Consider the following 17,299-nt stretch of genomic DNA (forward strand, 5'->3'; position numbering starts at 1 on the left):
ACACAACTAAACAACAGCGCTGCTTCCGCGCCCGCACCATACTAATATGCAGCATCTCTGAGAAATCGGCCTCGCATCTGAACAGTGCACTGGAACGGGAGCCCAACTGTCCACTCTCGAGAACACTCATGGACCGGTCAAAGAGCGGCGGGGCGTCCCAAAACGAGCACTGACAGACGCCACATTGCAGTAACAGCGTAAAGTCGACTACAGAATGATGTTCCCACTCCTCAGAAGCTATCAGTTGACCGGAGATCTAAGTTGTGCCGTTTATCACGCAATTAAGCGTGTCGATTGTGAGCATTGGGACAAAGCTATAATTTGTGAACTCAGCCCGTGTGATGCGGCACAGCCTACCACCCCAGGCAAATAATTGTCTGTGAAAAGTGGAACATCAATCTGTAGTCGACTATACGGCGGCGCAGCGGAAAGGCAACAGACCCGGCGCGAGCGACGAGGATAGCAAAAATACGACATCACCCATACAGACAGCCAAGGACCTGATAAACTGTGACAAAACGAGATAGCGAATACGACGGCGAATGGATCAGATTGTGGCTAATCGCTCGGAGCGAGGGAAGAGCCGAGCAGTGAGCGGTAGAGCCACCAAAATTAGGCGATTTCACAGAGGACATATCCCGAACCTTGAACGAAAGCTTCCAGTTCTTTACATATCTGCGGTGGGCATACGCGGCTTTTCGGTTTACTAGTCCTAGATTCCTTACACGATCATCATTTTCATGGAAAATGACAAAATCTCATCTCCTGGGTCTGATTTTCTTCTTGACCCAAGGACAGCACTAACATAATCCCGACTGGCAAAGAACCGACAGCTGGGTTGTGACAAAAATAACACACTGCTGAGCATTTCTAAAGAAACTAAACGTGTTTCTTGTCCGGATCCCAGCAGGGCCGACCAAGGCAAGTAGAGAGCAGTGGCGACCGCAAGCAGGTGTCGATTTGGTGATCTAGTTTACCCAATTTCGGTCCCTCATTCCCGTCTATAGCACAGTGCGTAGCCGAGCGAGACCCCACGACTCCTGTAGCCAGGGCAGGCCCACGCCGTACAACTTGCATGATACACCACGTAGACACCGAGAGCAGGTGCTCAAGTCATCCCCCAGCACGAATTGAGACGGCTGGATACGGACCAGACAGCCGAGGCATCCCGAGACCGCCTGGCCCACGCCACACGTCAAACCAGCGCAACGATCACACTGATGAGCCTTCACAGCAGATCATTATGGAAAAATGTCGCACTCGCCACGATCAGATTATGCCACAGCGTCGCTTGTCTCCAGTTTTCTGGCATCCGGCAGTAGGTAATAGTTCGTCCACCATTGGGTCCCCCAGTAGACTGCCGAACGGCCAAGCTGTCCATCATACTGTCCTGATACATCCCCAGTGCCGTGTCGTGGCTTCCATCTCCACCGGCCGCGCGAATCGCGCCGTAAGTACTAAGCGTATTGAACAAGGCTAACAAGTGGGCAGGCCGCCCGACGCCAGCGCCGTGCGGCGGCCGGGCGGACACTTTGGTTTCGAGACGCGGCCGGCAGGCGGCGGGCCGTCACGAGAGCTGCTGGCTGTTGGAGGCGGCGTGTGAGGACGGGTGCGGCGGCAGGGGTGGCGGCGGCGGCGGTGGCAGCGGGCAGTCGCGACGCAGTCGACGCACGCGCGCTCTCGCCCGGCTGGCGTCGTAAGCGTCGACGACGATCTGTTCGGTGCCCTTGATTTCGGCTCGGCAGAACGGGCAGCCCTGGCCCTCAGAGTCCTGCAGGAGCGCGCAGACAGGTTACCGGAACATTCGAGAGGCGCAGTAGCCCCAAGACACTCGACATAGCAATACACGTACATATGAGGGAATGGTAAAACACTTTCTACGACGAACAATGGCAATACACTTCCAACGACGAACAGCAATGTCACGAACTCGTAACGTAAATGATGCCGTTTACAGTATCAAAGTCATATAGAGATGTCAGGCTGACCCAAAGATGCCCAATGAGTCAATAGCATAGCTCATTAAAGGCAAAGGACACAAACATGACACTGTTAAAGCTCACAAGGACCAGCCAATTCTAAAAAAGACAAGTCATTATAAGGGTGGATCAAACTGTCACAACTGGACAGGGACTGACCGCAATCAATTCTACCACGTTCAGGTCCCATTCTAAAAGCGCTGGGTGGAATTGAACAATTGCACCTCTGGAGATAATTTTTCGTCCCTAGAAATTTAACACCCCACCCCTCAGCCCACCTGCCACGACTGCAGACAGGGTGTGCAGAGCAGGTGTCCGCACGGCTCGATCTTGATATCCTTGTCGTTTTCGGCGCAGATCTTACATAGCTGGAACGTGCTGCCCATGTCGCAGTACAGTTCGTACTGCTCCTGCGTCACCTGAAAACGGCATAAAAAAGTGTTCGTGTCGCTCGTTTTACGGATAGACAGGGCACGTGGAGCCCATAATGCTTCGAAATAGGCGATGATCAGCCGGAAAGGGGTGTGGGATTCATTGGGACTTGACATGTACTGTTTCTGGATCAACTTCACACAAACAACACCGAAAATTCAACCACACACTTACCACACCGAAAATGGGCTAGCGGATCTCACACTCTCCCTGCTCTTCCAACACACATTTTCTGGAATCATGGTAAAAGCAAGATGCAGGACGCTCCGCGGTGCATAGAATAATAGGCGCGATCAGTAACATCGAATGGATCCATTAAACCTTTTTTTCAGCCAGACTCCGACGAATTCACCAAAGTGCACATCCACCCGTGTGACTGACGACCCCGTCTCCCAAGCTTTCGCACAGTAAAACTGCCTCCTATGCCTATCCCTCTCAATCACACACAATAAAATCAGTCCCGCGCTCTCACCCGGATGTGGTCCTCCGGCGTGGCCTGTACGGCCCACGACAGGTCTGGGTTCTCATCCTGTCCGTCCGGGTACAGGTAGAACCGCTCCCGGTGACCGTCCAGCAGGGCCTGACACAGGCTCTTGTTCTGCGGGATCGTCTGGAGGATACTGCCGTCTGTGGTGACGTAGCCGATGGCCCACTGACCCAGTCGGGTGCAGCTTAGACGGAACACGTAGCTGTAACACAGGCGGGAGGGGATGGTAACGCAGTGCTAGTGTGATGGCCCACTGACCCATTCGGGTGCAGCTCAGACGGAACACGTAGCTGTAAACGGCGGGAGCGGGTTGGCGGGCTCAGTGGTCATGTGACTTATTATGTTAAGGGCATATGGTGCCTTTAGTGGCTACGACACAGAGTAAACAATTACCACGACATAATGCATAATATTTTATGGTGGTAGATGCAAGTGTAGAAAGAGAGGATATGATGGGGAATTAATCTGGGTCTGGCACCAAGCGAGAACCAGTGCAGCTTCGAGGAAATAGTGCCACTACCGGGAGGCCAGGGTCAAGAATGCAGCTACCACCAAATCACAACTGAAAAACATTCATGTCACACAACCACAGGAAAAGGAAAAGGCATCTCGTTATCCTTACTTCCCCAACAAGAGCATGTTCAGCACAACTGCACAAAGGGCAGCCCTACTTTTTGAACATTTGAATAGCCCAGCAGAAAAAAAGCTACAGCTCTGCAACAAACAATAAACCACTATCGTAACATATTTAGTGCGGCTCGGCATATTGACATCATAGCTTTGGAATTCGGTTTCACGCTCTGCCCAACTACTCGGCATGCATAATTTAACAGCAGATACGGAACGACGGAACTAAGGCAGTAATGTAAAATGTAAATCGAATGCACGTTGCAGACGTTGGAACTAGGAAGGACAGGAAGGTGATGAGATCTGCGCTTCATGAATCATGAAATAAACAGCAAGCGAATAGAGTTATAAAACAAAACATTAAGTTCCTCTCAGATTAACGATAGCCTGGCCAGAAAAACTGTCAGTACAAAAAAAAAAAAACACTGTCGAGAAGGCGACACCACGCGAGCGTTCAACGCTCGGTGCATGTGCTTATGATATTTGAAAATATATATGGCAGATAGTAGGCATGCAATGCAGAACATGTCATCAAAATTAAAACAGCTGTTCAAGACAGCGAGTTTAATCGGCGTGGCCTGCGAAAGCTCACTTTCCGCGCGGAATGGCTCGAAATTTTATGAGCCTCTATCACAGTAGAACATGCCCACAGACGCGTCGTTTGGCCATAACAAAGCGAATGCGAGCATTTTCGCGTCACCAAATTAACCCTTCCTTCAACAACATGCTGAAGATATTGAGCAGCCTACTCCTCTAGCGGTGCCTCACCTGCCGGGCTTGTCCTTGAAATTGAGCAGCCTGGCCTTCACCTCGTCGTAGGTGAGGAAGGCCACGTATCCCGGGTGTGTGATGGCCAGGATCTGCCAGTTCTTCAGCAGCGTGGTCCACGGCTGGAACAGCCTGAGGGAAGTGAGGGGAAACGTCAGCTGGATATGCCACTGTGAGCCAAGGTGATACATTAACGATACAGGGGTGTGAAAGTGGTGGTGTCCACCTAAAACATTAATTTAATGTGGACATACTACACAGTACAAAGGGAAGGCTAAGCATGCCTCACAAGTGGATCTGGCAGGTTAGCTATCACAATTTCCAGTTCTGTTCTGTTAACCCTCGCCCGCACATGCCATTTTCCCATCCTAGAACGCACATGGGGGGGGGGTTGCAACCCCCCCCCCCCGCGCCATTTCGTTCCTGTTGGAGATAGAGCTTAGCGGTAAAGACCAAAAAGATTCTTTGGGAAGAGACGAATCCAATGATACCCAGTTTTACCTTCTCAGGTCAGTCATTGACCTTCCAGGTCAGGTCAAACTAAAAAATGTTGCTGTTTTAGGTCACCGTTGGATATCAAGTGCGCTGCTTATCAAATACCGATGACGATGCTGTTTTCTGGTGCCAAGCCAGCTAGAACCTCTTTGTCACACTACCCGACCAGAATTTTGCTGCTGAGGTCATTTCAGGTCAAGTTAGGTCAAGGTCAATTATATGTGTTTGTATGTCTGTGTGTGTCTGTGTGTATACTGATGTGTGCACCGATTGTTTTTGGGTCCATATTACATGAAATCATGATCTGAGAAGCTTTTACCAAAAATGCAGTCAAAAAACTTCACTAAAAGTAAATTCAGCTTGCCTAAAACGCAATTATCTTAGATGACCTAGGTTGACCTTGACCCTGACCTTGACCCCTGTACATCGTCGAACAACATGTTCCATGATAGGTGGGAGGTAAGACTGGCAAAAAAGGCCGAAATCAGGGTGTCAAAAGCTCACAAGGCCCATGGCAAACGCAAGATGTTGAGAATTGGCCATTTGGGTCATGACATGACCTGAAAAACAAGGTCATATCTCCGAAACCAAAAATCACAGAAACTTGAAATTTTCAGTGGACATCAAGAAAGAATAGAGGAGCAGCTATACGAAAAATCAGCCCTATAGCTCTAAAAATGTTGAGTGCAGAGCAGAAAGACTACCTGGGGGGGGGGGGTGGCAACCACCCCCCCCATGTGCGGGCGAGGGTTAAGGTCGCAGGTTGCGATTGAGCTGAAATGGGCCTTAGATGATTGTGCAGAATGTTCGTGGCTCAGTAATTTCTTCTCACTTCTTACTGTGTATATAAATGTCAAGCCTCAAGGAGGTAGCAATTGCAAACAGTCACATACCCCCAAAGTATTAGTTTTCCACTGATTGGACTTTGTAAATAAAACTTAAAGCATCTGGCACACAATCTAGAAAAATAGAGCTTAGAGCCTTTTAGTAGATACTGAAATGTACTGAAATACACAATTTCTGTAACTGGAGTATAGATAAACCTCCCTGAAGGTTTTTAACTAATCCTTGTTTCTACAGGGACTGAATGGGACAGCCCAGCATAACTCATTGCACAGCACACCAAACTAAGTACATGTCTTTCATCATGCATAATCCTTTGCAGCATCATTCTATCTTACCTGGTGAAGACATCAAACTCAAAGTTTGAGATGTAGTCATTGCAGGTGAGGTCTATGGTGGTTTTCAGCGCCATTGTCTCCAGCCCGGGGTTGATGGGATGCACCTCATCGAGCCGCTCTTTGAACACCTTCCATGGCACCAATGTCCTAAAAAAGCAGTCATTGTAGGTAAAAAGTCAGATTGGCACATAACACAGATAGTTACTCAACCCAAACTTACCAAACACTGAAACACTCTATCACAAGTGTACTTGGATCTCCAACGGAAGAATGAATAAAGCCTAGTTGAAATGATAAATAAGCTTTGCAATTAAAAGTGAAAACTTAACCTTGAGTAGAAACTAAAAAATGGATTCTTCATCTTTTATATTATCACTATTCAAGTTCAGTAGGCGGAACTATGGTCATGAGTTCCCAAATATAGGAACGTTCCCATTTTTGGGAACGGAGTTCCCAAATATGGGAACGGGCGTTCCCATTTATGAGAACGGAAGGCAATTTTTCGGCCGTTCGCCCACTAAAACTCAAAAGTGCATCACGTCTCAAAAAAGTGCACGCTGATTTAAGTATCTACTAAATCTCCATAAAGTTATCTTTAATCTGACCGTGGAACAAGGAAATTGACCGTGGAATGATATTTTTAATGATTTTTTAAAAATGGCAGAATGGTGGAAATATGGGTTACATGACATTTAGCATGCAATTTTAAGGAAAATGAAGCATTTTTTACATTTTGAGGTCAAGTATAATAATTTTCGCCTGGTTATGAAGTTTCATTCTAGCGACACCAGATGCTGACATATGCAAGCGAACACGCGGACAGTCCCGAGGTAATATTGTTGACTTTTGGTGTCGGGGCGATCGACCGCGTGGAACGTCAGTGATTTTACCGAACTACTGTTGTAAACTCAGTTTCAGTGGTTTAAAATCATTCAGCTGTATTTTATCAGTCCTGAAAGACATATTTTATTTGGATGCTAGCTGTTTAGCGTTGTTTTATAAGCAGCGTCATGAGCGTGGTTTTTGTCTTCGGCGTTTCTAAGCATGATCGTTTGGGGGGATTTTCTCTGATATAGGTCGCTCTGTGTGGCTTATTTATAATTTTTATGCTGATTTCGATCATTCCTCGTGCCCATCCTACCAGGCCTTTTGCCACTTACACTCATTAAGAAAGAAAAAAACTAGATTTTCATTGGGACTAGGTGTTTTGAGGGTGTAACGGGTGTAACATATTCAGCGTTCCCATTTTTGGATACTTCTTGTGCTCGTCAACTCTCGGTGATTAGCAGACAGGTGCTTGACATGTCTCCACCCTCGGCGCGGACGGTGGATATAGGTATGGAAGACCTTGTTGAACATCGCTGAGCGTTGTGGATTACGTAATCCTGCAGAGGGGGGCGTGCCCGCTGCGAGATCGACGGGAATAAAAGCGCAGAAGACCGGGCGAAACATGCAACGGTCTTGCCGGAAAGGTCATCTGATGATTGTTGCGTTAACAATAATTTGCGGCGTTGGACGTGATGCTTGTTAATGAAAAGAGCCCCTGAAAGGCGTCGGTGAAATCGTTCCCAATTTTGGGTACGCCGTTCCCATAATAAGGAACGCTTGCAGCGCCAGTGTACGAGAGCGTTCCCAAATTTGGGCTCGCGGCCCGGGTGATGGACTGCTTTAGAAATAGGGGAACGATTTGAAACTACGATGGGCCTTACAATATCAAACTCTTTCCCAACAATATTGAGACAACTATCAGGCGGTTCACGATCGTTTTATATTTTTTGGACGTCATTTAACGGTTCTTTTTCTTGTTTTAAATAATGCCTACATGGCGTTCCCATATTTGGGTTTATCGTTCCCAAACATGGGAACGAAAATGCGTTCCCGAAAATGGGTACGCTTGACCATAGTTCCGCCTACTGAGTTATTAAATTCAGGTAGAAACTAGTAAGAATAAGTAATAAGTAAACAAGCAATAAGGTTTACCTTTCTCCAAAGTACATCTTCCAGAAGTCTGCTGCATCACTCTTTGTGACTCTGAACTGGTCACCCATGAACACATGTTCTGGGAATATTGCACGCAGCTCCGAGAGCATGTGTGAGAACACGAGAGACAGCTTTGTGAGATTCCTCCTGTACACAGAGTTCTCATCATACATTTGCTCCTTTCCATCCCTAAAGTGCTTTTCTGCTTGGCGACACTTTTTCATCAGATTCTCAATGAAGACCCTGAAGTACTCATTGTTGTTGAGAACTTCCAGATCTTCATAGCGGCTGCATATCTCCTTCAAATGTGTGTAAGTGTCTGGCAGAATATCCAACAAAAAAGGTGGAGAGTTCTTCAGATTCATTCTTGGATGCTGGCAGAGTTTGACTACTCTATCCATGAGCTTATACGTCTTCTCTATTGTCCTCCTTTCAATGATCAATCTCGGTGGTCCCATCTTGTCAGCAATAGCGCCATGAATCTTACTCATAAGTGATGATTTGGAACTAGGTCTTGTCAAAGCCATTTTATTTGTGTGACTCCGGAAAATGTATCAAATGGGCTTTTCAAAAGCTTCCAGCTTCAGTGATACGACACTGTTGAGAGAAAATATGCTTCCTTCATGTCAAGTTAACTGGCTTTGAAAGCAGAATTATAGCTGGACAAAGAAATATTTTGTATCAATATGCACTGCAGCCTATCCCAGCTGATTCACACTGCAAACAATATAAATTATAACTCAGTTAATCAACCAATTATACCCCCGCGCTCTCACACACACAACACCCGCCGCTTTCTCAGCGCTTGTCGAAATCCATAAATGCCGCAATTGTCTTGGAGTCAAGGATGCCTAATTGTATCACAAATTTGCAGCAGGTTTTCAAACGCCTTGACCCCTCTGCTTTCACCCAAACACGCAATGGTCATTCAAAATAGCGACTCTCATGTAATGATTAAGAAAAAACAAAAAATATCTTTAAGTCAGGCACCGCTAGCATTTTCAAGCTTAGAGCAAAGACATTCAAAGTTACCAGCAACATTTTGCAGCTAATTACTTGGTGGGCGGAGCGTGTCGCTATGGCAACGTCAATATTTACATTGAACAGCTGATGGCCGGAAACTCTTAACTTATACGGCCTTGCGGAAACTTGCTTGGAAAGCCTCGTAAGCCAAGCCGGAAGCCAATGGAAAACGGTGTTCCCGGTGCTCTGGGGCATTTCCCGAGGGCCAAGACTTTTTGGATTTGTGCATCACTGGAAGAAGAAGCATAGTATATTTATCGTTTCGGATTGGATCATCTGCACATCAACATGTCATGTCATGTAGGTATTCGTTGGACTCCATCGACGATCTGTGTTCGGGCTTTTCCCTGACTTTTATGATTTACTTGATTTGATATGTGAGACCTTCATGATGTCATTGTCATGTTGTCTTTTGGGAACCATTTTGAATAGGGGCAAGGCCCTATATACCAATAGGGGTAGATAAATTTTACCAGGCAATCAGCGAGACCGACATTGTAATAGTCCAGGATGTTCTTTTTTTACCAAGCTCTCCCCCCTCTCTCTCTCTCTCTCTCTCTCTCTCTCTCTCTCTCTCTCTCTCTCTCTCTCTCTCTCTCTCTCTCTCTCTCTTCAGCTTGATCGTGTCCAGTCCTGATCAAGTTCGGGAGCGATGTCGGGAGACAGAAGACTGTCGGAGATGCCACGTCGAGATCCTTCCGGCGGCAGCGGCGGCCCGTCGCATGGCAGCTCGGGGGCCTCGGCACGCTCCCTGGGTCTGCCGTACTTGCCACCGACAAACCCGGCCATGGCGCGTCAGCTGCAGGAGCGGCTGCTGGTGCCACCCGGTCTCAAGGAGCGACTAAGACAGGACCCGCTGCGGCTCCCGCGAGCTCCCGGAGCTATTGCACCGGGAAAGAAATCGACCCGACCCTTCCAGCTATCGCCACTGGTGAGATGATCCTCGCCGATCGCACTTCTCGACGCATATCAACTGCACGGTTAAAAGATGCATTCATCTTTATTCGCAGGTCGTAAGGATGTTTTCGTCCTTTCACCGTCCTTCCCATATCTCCGATAGACCATATCAGAAAAAGTGTAGCTGACATTGACATTGAGTAACTACTTGACGTAGAAATATGACTGGCGTGGATAGCATCGACTTTCGAAAACAACTATGCATTTTAACGACGACTCCATTAAACTTTGTTCCGTTACGTGAAGATGAAACCATCACCGATTCCACCGTATCCAGCTAATACCCCGATCCATGCACAGGAATGGCCCGGACAAATCCGAAGTGGCAAGCGCGGTCACGGCTGCGCGTCTTACGAAGACATTCTCAAAGCTTCTTCGAAGAAAACCAAGACTAAGACGAAACACACATCTTCTGTCGGTAAGTAAACAAAACGAAATACGGGCCACCACTGACATGAATGACGTTCTGCTGATAGCATCGCATTCTCGATATATACACGTATCGGAATGCGTCATTGTGGCTGAAACAGACCCTTCCCACAGCCTGGCATGGACCTATGTGCCAGCGAGAGCATATGTATATATTTTAATAGGCTTTTGCATGCGACTTCCTTCCTCCCGAAAGTCTGTTTCAACCCCCGCACCTGTCCCGTTTGTCTGGCAGCCGTGTCGGGCCGCGGCAGCGAGCAGCGGCCGGCCGGCTCCCGGCTGAGCTCGGTAGGTGCCGGAGCCGCCTCTGAGAGCTCCGGCACCTCGGCCTCCACCGAGCTGAGCGCCGGCTCCGTGCAGCTGGACGAGGTGCCCCAGGACGTGGCCTGCATTATTGATAAGGTCCGAAAGGACGCACGCGTCGGCTTCTTCTACCTGGTGGCGTCAGTGCCGACGTACGCCGTGGAGCGGCACTACTACTGCCTCAAGTGAGTCCGCCGCCGCGCGGGGAGTGGGAAAAGATGGGATCCGTGGTGCATAATAGTTATATTGCAGAATAGATGCTAAACCAGGCGACGATAACTGTAAGCGTTGACGAGTTGGTGCCTCGGGAACGGCTGATAATCTGCATCCCGAGTATGAGTGGGCGCAGGCCCAGTGACATTCTTTTCATAATAATGTCTTTTAGCCGATATTCGTAGTTCATTTCGATCTATTTATGATTATCGTTGTATCAGTTAGTTGAAGTATGATTCTAGTCTCTAACGGTACCTACGTAGACGGCACTAACCCGAGCTGGTTGCTTTGGCCAGGGTGGCGCCCTACTCGGCGATCGACCCAGAGGAGTACTTCACGATCAGCAAGCACGGCGTCACCCACGTGCTGAACAAGGAGGCCGACTTCGTACCGCTACCCGAGTGGGAGCGAGACTACATCATGTTCCAGAAACTCGCCAGGGTAAGGACCTAAACGTGTGTATTCCTTTAGGGTAAAATGGAGTAGGATTGCAATTTGCAAGTCAGTCGGACCCGAGGGGATCCGGAGTTAGGTGTAAGAAGGGAGAAAATTGAAGTGTTCGGCATCAATATGGCAAACTCGAAACATAATACCGATGTAGTTTTATCGGGGTAGTTCGGATTATAGCTCACGTGACAGTCCGCAGTAGCATCACGATTCACGTATCTACCACCTAATACATGGTACCTACGTTATAAACTTTCCCGTCGTGTGACAGTGTGAATTTCACGCGCTTGTTACTTGGGCATAACTCCATTTACCCTCCTCCCTCCCGGCCGGCAGATCCGCACGTTCCGTCAGTTCCGCATGTGGAAACAGTTCGCCCAGTGGCGGGTGAACGTGCGCTGGTGCAAATTCCACCTGGCGCAGCGCAGCCTCTCGCAGAACCTCTTCATCCTCCAGCCGTGCCTGCGAGCCGCCCTGCTGGCCGTGCGACATCTCTGCAACGCCGTGGCCACCCTGGGCATCGTGGACATTGACGATACCAACATCTACACATTAGACAACGTGAGCTGCGCGGTCACTCGGGCGTCTGAAATTATTCTTTATTGGAAGTTGCGATAACATCTGCGAATATAGGTAGCGTTCGCATAAAATAATTGTATGTGTAGTCAGTATTATGTCTGTACGATCTTTTCCGTTGATAATGATCTATTTTATCCTCTGTCATCCACTATGCTTATCACAGCTTCCGCGCTTACTCTCTCCCACTCTAGCTTATCCCTCCTTCTTTCCTTTTTCTCCCTTCTCTCTGTTATCTCTCCGACCTATGTTTATATCGTCGTAACTCCTCTCTGCTGTTACCGCCTCCCGCAGTTTATTCAGGCCGAGTCGGACCAGCTGAGCAGCGTACAGCACTTTCCCTTCTCAGTTCTCTCTCATGACACTACATCAGTGTGCCCCGGCAGTGCCAGACAGTGGCAGTACGTCGTGACTCCGCTCTGCTGCCCACCCACAGTTTATCCAGGCCGAGTCGGATCAGTTGAGCAGCGTGCAGGACTCGCTGGCCGAGTTCCGCCGACTTGTGCGCGACATTGTCCAGACAGCCTGCAACACGGCAATGCTGGAGGCCGGCTTCCCCACCGAGGAGTACATCGAGGAGCTCGCCCTGGCAGTGAAATGCGGTATGGAACGCGGGCGGTCTTCGGTAGCTGCTGCAATGGACAGACTGTGCAATGTGCATGGTAGTTCGGTGGCGGGGCTGACTGTGGATGGGCACTGTGAGACAAAGCCTCGGATAACATGCTGCATCACGGCGTCTATCTATATGATCGCGACGGAGTGTTGAATGTTGATTTACTGCTCCACGGTTAGTGCTTTGAAGAACGTCCCATTTGTTTATGCGATTAAAAACAGGCCTTAAAACAGGCCTTTGAAACAGGTCTTTGATCGCACTCTGACTGACCCCTTATCTGCTTATGTATACAACTCAGGTCATACCCGTGCAACATCGTACATTCATACCATTCCGTTTGTGTGAAGCGCATGCAACATGCGCTGAAAAATACACGCGAAAACGTCTGAATAAAAAGATGATGTTGAGTAGCTACGTAGTTTGACCGCGATCCATTTTGAACATATCGTTGTTAAGGACGATACGTGTACGACGAGCCTTGCTCCCTTCCTCTCACCCTCCCACCACTGCAGGTCAGACGGTGTGGAAGACCAAGCTGCACATGGACCCGCAGCAGTGTCTGGCGCTGTTCAAAGTCGGCGACTACTCGCAGCAGATGTCGTTCACCGAACAGGCCGACAAGCGGCGCCAGTGCCAGCGGCTCACCAGGTCAGAACAACGGCGGCTGCGATATGGACGTGTCGCGCTGGAATCGTTAACCTCGCACATATGCCTATTAAAAGTCGCAGAGCTATGTTTAATTTGCATATACAATTTTCGAAAACCTTAGTACGAAGCACACATTTCACTGTTTCATCTGACTTTGTGAAGCTTAGTAACGAGATGTCCAACTCATTACCCGTGTTACACGACGTGGGTATGTATTTTGTGTCACCTGTTGCCGTTTGGTGCAGGTATGCGTCATTTTCATGATACTCTATTCTCTTCCTTCGGCAGGTTCATCTACACGATAGACCTGATCCTGATGACGTGCAAGCACCAGCTGGTGAAGAACACGCTGTGTTACATGGAGCGGGCGCTGTCGAGTCGCGTCGAGCGCATCCCGCCCGAGGACCAGCTGATCATCGAGCTGACGGCCAAACCGGCCGACAAACCAAAGACGGAGGCCAAAAAACCGACGGGCCCCTCCAACGAGCCGCCGGTAAGTGCATGGGTGTTTTTGTAGTGAAAGTAGCGATACCCAAAACGGCTATATCGGGTCTTAAGTCTGGATCAGCTTGTAAAGCCTAGCTCGTATTGCAATTTTTACTTTAAGAACAATTTGACATCATCATAAATATGTACGCGTTCACGATTTTGCCTTGCACCATTAAAAAAAAAACATACAAACCATACGAGTATTTAATTCGCCTTCAGCGCCATATATTTAAATGTCTCATCTCCCGTCCATTGAACCTTGTTCCCTTCTGTGGCCCGCACTATGAACCGCCTACCGCCGTGCGCCGTCTGCAGCCGCCACCGGAGCCGTCGCCGGAGCCCCCGGAGCCGCCGGAGCCGGGCGAGGAGCCCGAGACGCCCGCCGAGCCCCTGTTCCTCACGTCGCTCGAGTTTCGCGGCGCCGTGCCGCGCCTGGTGCCGCCCATCAAGGAGTTCCGGCTCACTGTGGAGAAGCTGCTCACCAGCAGCAGAGAGCTGGTCGAGAACATGGAGAACCTCTTCACTGACGACACATTCATGTTCATCACTAGGTCGGTCACTAGTCAGGGTGGCTGGACTGGATGATAAATCAACCCATACAATAGATGATCAGTTATACCTGAATAGGTGGATTATCAAATCTTCTACACTTGCCGAAAAAGAGCGAAATAATGTTATTTGCGTTCGAATCGCATATGCTACTTTTAACTTAGAGTACTTCACAATCAAAACGAACCCAAACAGGCAAAAAGCTAACTTCGCTGTTCCGTACTTTCATAAGCCGGCTAATGACCTTTGCACGACAGACCGACCATAAACGGGAAGACGCTGGGCAGTGACGACCAGGAGGGTCCCGACCTGGAGGACGTGCTGGACTCGGACGAACAGATGGCCGACGTGTCCACACACATCACCGAGATGGTGGTGGTCGGATTCCAGGTGGGTGAAGGAAGGGCGCCCGGGACAAAAACGGGGCTGGAGGGGGCGACAGGGCGTCGATTGTCCGAGTCGAGATGGAAGGATATCGCTTTTGCTTTCTCGGCGATTTTAGATAATTGTGTGTTTTGCATGATTCGTGTGGAGGGTTGCAGCCAATAGGTAGCTTAGCCATACCGGTATGTAGCGTCGTTGATAACGGGAACCTAGCTGCAGCGTTGTCGGTATTCTATGCTGACAGGCGGCGGAGACCTACATCCAGACGTTCGAGCATGTCAAGGAGTGGTTCTACGAGAACATGCGGACCGACATGACGTCTTTTGCCACCATCGGCTGCGGTAGGTAGTACTTACGACTGTGAAATTATGGGAGGGTAGTGATTGTCGTTTGAACTTATTTGCTCATCGAGGTAACGATTTATCGTTGTGTAACGATACAATCACTATGTGTCATACGTTGCAACATGGAAGATCACCTAGGCTGTATGCGTATTGAGTGTGTTCATTCTGTGCGTTCCTTCAGCCCCGGATCACCCGTATCTGTTCTCATCGACCACAGACCTGGACCAGTTCGGCTCGGCGCTGGCTAAATTCACCAGTCAGGTGAACGAGGTCAAGAACATCCCCGTCGACCGCAAACTGGGCGTGTTCTGCGTGAACGCTACAGATGTGCGCGACATGGTGCGACCCTCGCCCGAGCACTGCCTCGAGCAGATCCACAAGATCATGCCCACGTGAGTATCCTGTTCAGAGCCCAGATGCAGGTGGTCAGTTGCGGGTCTTGCGGTAGTGTCTACTACACTCTTATGGCATATCATAACGTTCTACCGTTCTACGGATAGCTACGTCGTTGTGAATTGTATTTCTTTGCATAGACGAGGTTAATTTGCCCATTTCAATGTTGTCACCAAATTTTCACCGTGCCGAATGCCGACGACTGTGAGATAGACAGTCACCGAGGTTTGGTACGTTTTCTGACCCGGTTTGTACGCCGCAGTGTGACCAAGGCACGGGTGGAGGCGCTGATGCAGGAGTCGCAGGACGCGCACTACAAGCTGGAGATCACGCCGACCACCACCGAGGAGTACGTCACGTTCCTCACCTTCCTCGACGACATCTCCATACGGGTGAGAGGCCACTGACCTCGCTTCTTTTACCATGCTGCACTGCTCCAGCGAAAAGTTATCCCGAGGGTACCTCTGGTTTGCTTGTTATGGGGGTGATACAGTGATTTGTGGCCCCATATATATCAGCTGCTGATTATGCTGATATGTTGAAGTGAAAAAGGCAAAAAAAAACCATGGCTGTGTACAAACCAGTACCTCCGGCGGTCCCGGTGTGCATTGAACATCTAGCGCCTGAGCAGGGAGGCCAACGTGGTACGACGTCCCCCGGTTACAGCCCCGTGACGTTATCTGTAAGTCCCGCACAGATCGAGAGCCTGGAACAGGAGGCCGACGTGGTGTGTCAGATGGTGGAGCTGATGGAGGACTACCAGACGCCCATCCCGCCAGAGTACATCGCTGAGTTCAATGTAAGTAGATCAGCGATTTGTACTATGCAAAACATAAACGAGTGCTGCTGATAAGCGCTGTTTGATATTTTAACCGTCCTTGTAAGTTTGGGGTAAAGGCGGGTGATTTAATTTTTCACATTGATTCAATATTTCAATATTGATTCAATATTTTCACAATTTAATCATCATTTCTGTGCCGTTTCATGTTACCAAGCGACGACCTGCTTCCGTAACCAGCCGTCTGACAGTTGAGCCCGTGCCCCCTGCCGCCCCAGACGCTGAGTCCGACCGTGGCCATTCTTCACGACCTCACCGACAACTGTGTCAGCGACCGGGATGCCTGTGTGGAGAAACTCTCCGCCTCCCTCGCCAAGGACATCAAAACGCTCAGCAAAGACGTCGAGAGCGTCACACAGCAAATTAACGTAGGGCGGGGATTTGTCGTCCTTTTTTAGCGTGAACCAGGCCATTGTAGTGCTGTTTCCGATGTTAGGTGCAATTGGGTACAGTGCAAAAGATAAGCCTGAGATAACCTTTGGCGTCCTCGAGCCAGTTGATCTAGACTGTCCTTGTCAAAGTTTGCTGTCGATGACACTCGTCCCCACGTTCAGGAGCCGGTGCTTCTTCAAATGGAGGCCGACCACAAGGTGGTGCGTGATAAGCTAACGGCCTGCACGGAAATTCTACGCAAACATGAAAACGCCGCGGCGACTCTCAAAGATCACCAGAAGAAGTTCCGGGTGAGATATCAAGTTTTGATGCTTTATAGTTCGCACACTAGCTTCGCACACTAGTTCTGAAAGAAAGTCAATTTCTTATTTTGCCGAGGAACCAAATTAAACATAATTTTGCCGCTATATCCATTTTGCACCTTAGTGAACACATAGATACGAACTCTTACTAGTACGTCGATAACATAAGTGCGTCCATGATAGTCTTCCAAGTACCCTGTCACTATACATATGCTGCCGCTGAGAAGCTGAGCTGACCGTCACTGCCACCTTCGACAGCTGGAGGTGACCAAGCTGGAGCAGCTGGAGAAGGCCCAGGACGAGCTGCGTCTGAGGACGCTGCTCTGGGACTCGCTCGACGAGTGGGACAAGTTCCTCAACGACACACTCGTGGTGAGTGAGTGAGGAGGAATGACTCAAACTGCTGGTTGGGTCTTGGGACGAAAAAAGGTGTACATTTACGTAACTCT

At 49.1% G+C, this 17,299-nt stretch overlaps 2 protein-coding genes and 1 long non-coding RNA gene across 3 annotated transcripts in view; 2 read left to right on the top strand and 1 right to left on the bottom strand.

Annotated features, from left to right (window-relative positions):
• Window positions 1-979: 979 nt before the first annotated feature.
• Window positions 980-8,735, bottom strand: LOC122366421 (E3 ubiquitin-protein ligase CBL-like). The gene is made up of 6 exons (XM_043338667.1): window positions 7,950-8,735; window positions 5,970-6,116; window positions 4,294-4,425; window positions 2,884-3,100; window positions 2,258-2,398; window positions 980-1,771 (listed from the first exon to the last, which is right to left on the bottom strand). Exons 1-6 carry the CDS (start codon window positions 8,474-8,476, stop codon window positions 1,568-1,570), a joined length of 1,368 nt encoding a protein of 455 aa, XP_043194602.1. The 5' UTR covers window positions 8,477-8,735; the 3' UTR covers window positions 980-1,567.
• Window positions 8,736-9,135: 400 nt separating this feature from the next.
• Window positions 9,136-10,284, top strand: LOC122366419. Its single transcript, XR_006253884.1, has 3 exons — window positions 9,136-9,272; window positions 9,589-9,903; window positions 10,230-10,284. It is a non-coding gene; the product is annotated as an uncharacterized LOC122366419 (long non-coding RNA).
• A 1,382-nt stretch (window positions 10,285-11,666) lies between these two features.
• LOC122366423 (dynein axonemal heavy chain 6-like) overlaps window positions 11,667-17,299 on the top strand; it is a 47,043-nt gene continuing 41,410 nt past the window's right edge. Inside the window, exons 1-13 of the mRNA XM_043338668.1 lie at window positions 11,667-11,882; window positions 12,334-12,499; window positions 13,023-13,158; window positions 13,447-13,651; window positions 13,963-14,198; window positions 14,454-14,586; window positions 14,825-14,921; window positions 15,142-15,316; window positions 15,580-15,709; window positions 16,015-16,116; window positions 16,374-16,523; window positions 16,710-16,838; window positions 17,109-17,222. Coding sequence (XP_043194603.1) covers window positions 11,682-11,882; window positions 12,334-12,499; window positions 13,023-13,158; window positions 13,447-13,651; window positions 13,963-14,198; window positions 14,454-14,586; window positions 14,825-14,921; window positions 15,142-15,316; window positions 15,580-15,709; window positions 16,015-16,116; window positions 16,374-16,523; window positions 16,710-16,838; window positions 17,109-17,222 — 1,974 coding nt within the window. The 5' untranslated portion in view covers window positions 11,667-11,681. The remainder of the gene's footprint in view (window positions 11,883-12,333; window positions 12,500-13,022; window positions 13,159-13,446; window positions 13,652-13,962; window positions 14,199-14,453; window positions 14,587-14,824; window positions 14,922-15,141; window positions 15,317-15,579; window positions 15,710-16,014; window positions 16,117-16,373; window positions 16,524-16,709; window positions 16,839-17,108; window positions 17,223-17,299) is intronic.

Source organism: Amphibalanus amphitrite, unplaced genomic scaffold (assembly GCF_019059575.1).
Source record: "Amphibalanus amphitrite isolate SeventyFive unplaced genomic scaffold, NRLGWU_Aamphi_draft 000805F_arrow, whole genome shotgun sequence".
Classification (NCBI taxonomy): domain Eukaryota; kingdom Metazoa; phylum Arthropoda; class Thecostraca; order Balanomorpha; family Balanidae; genus Amphibalanus; species Amphibalanus amphitrite.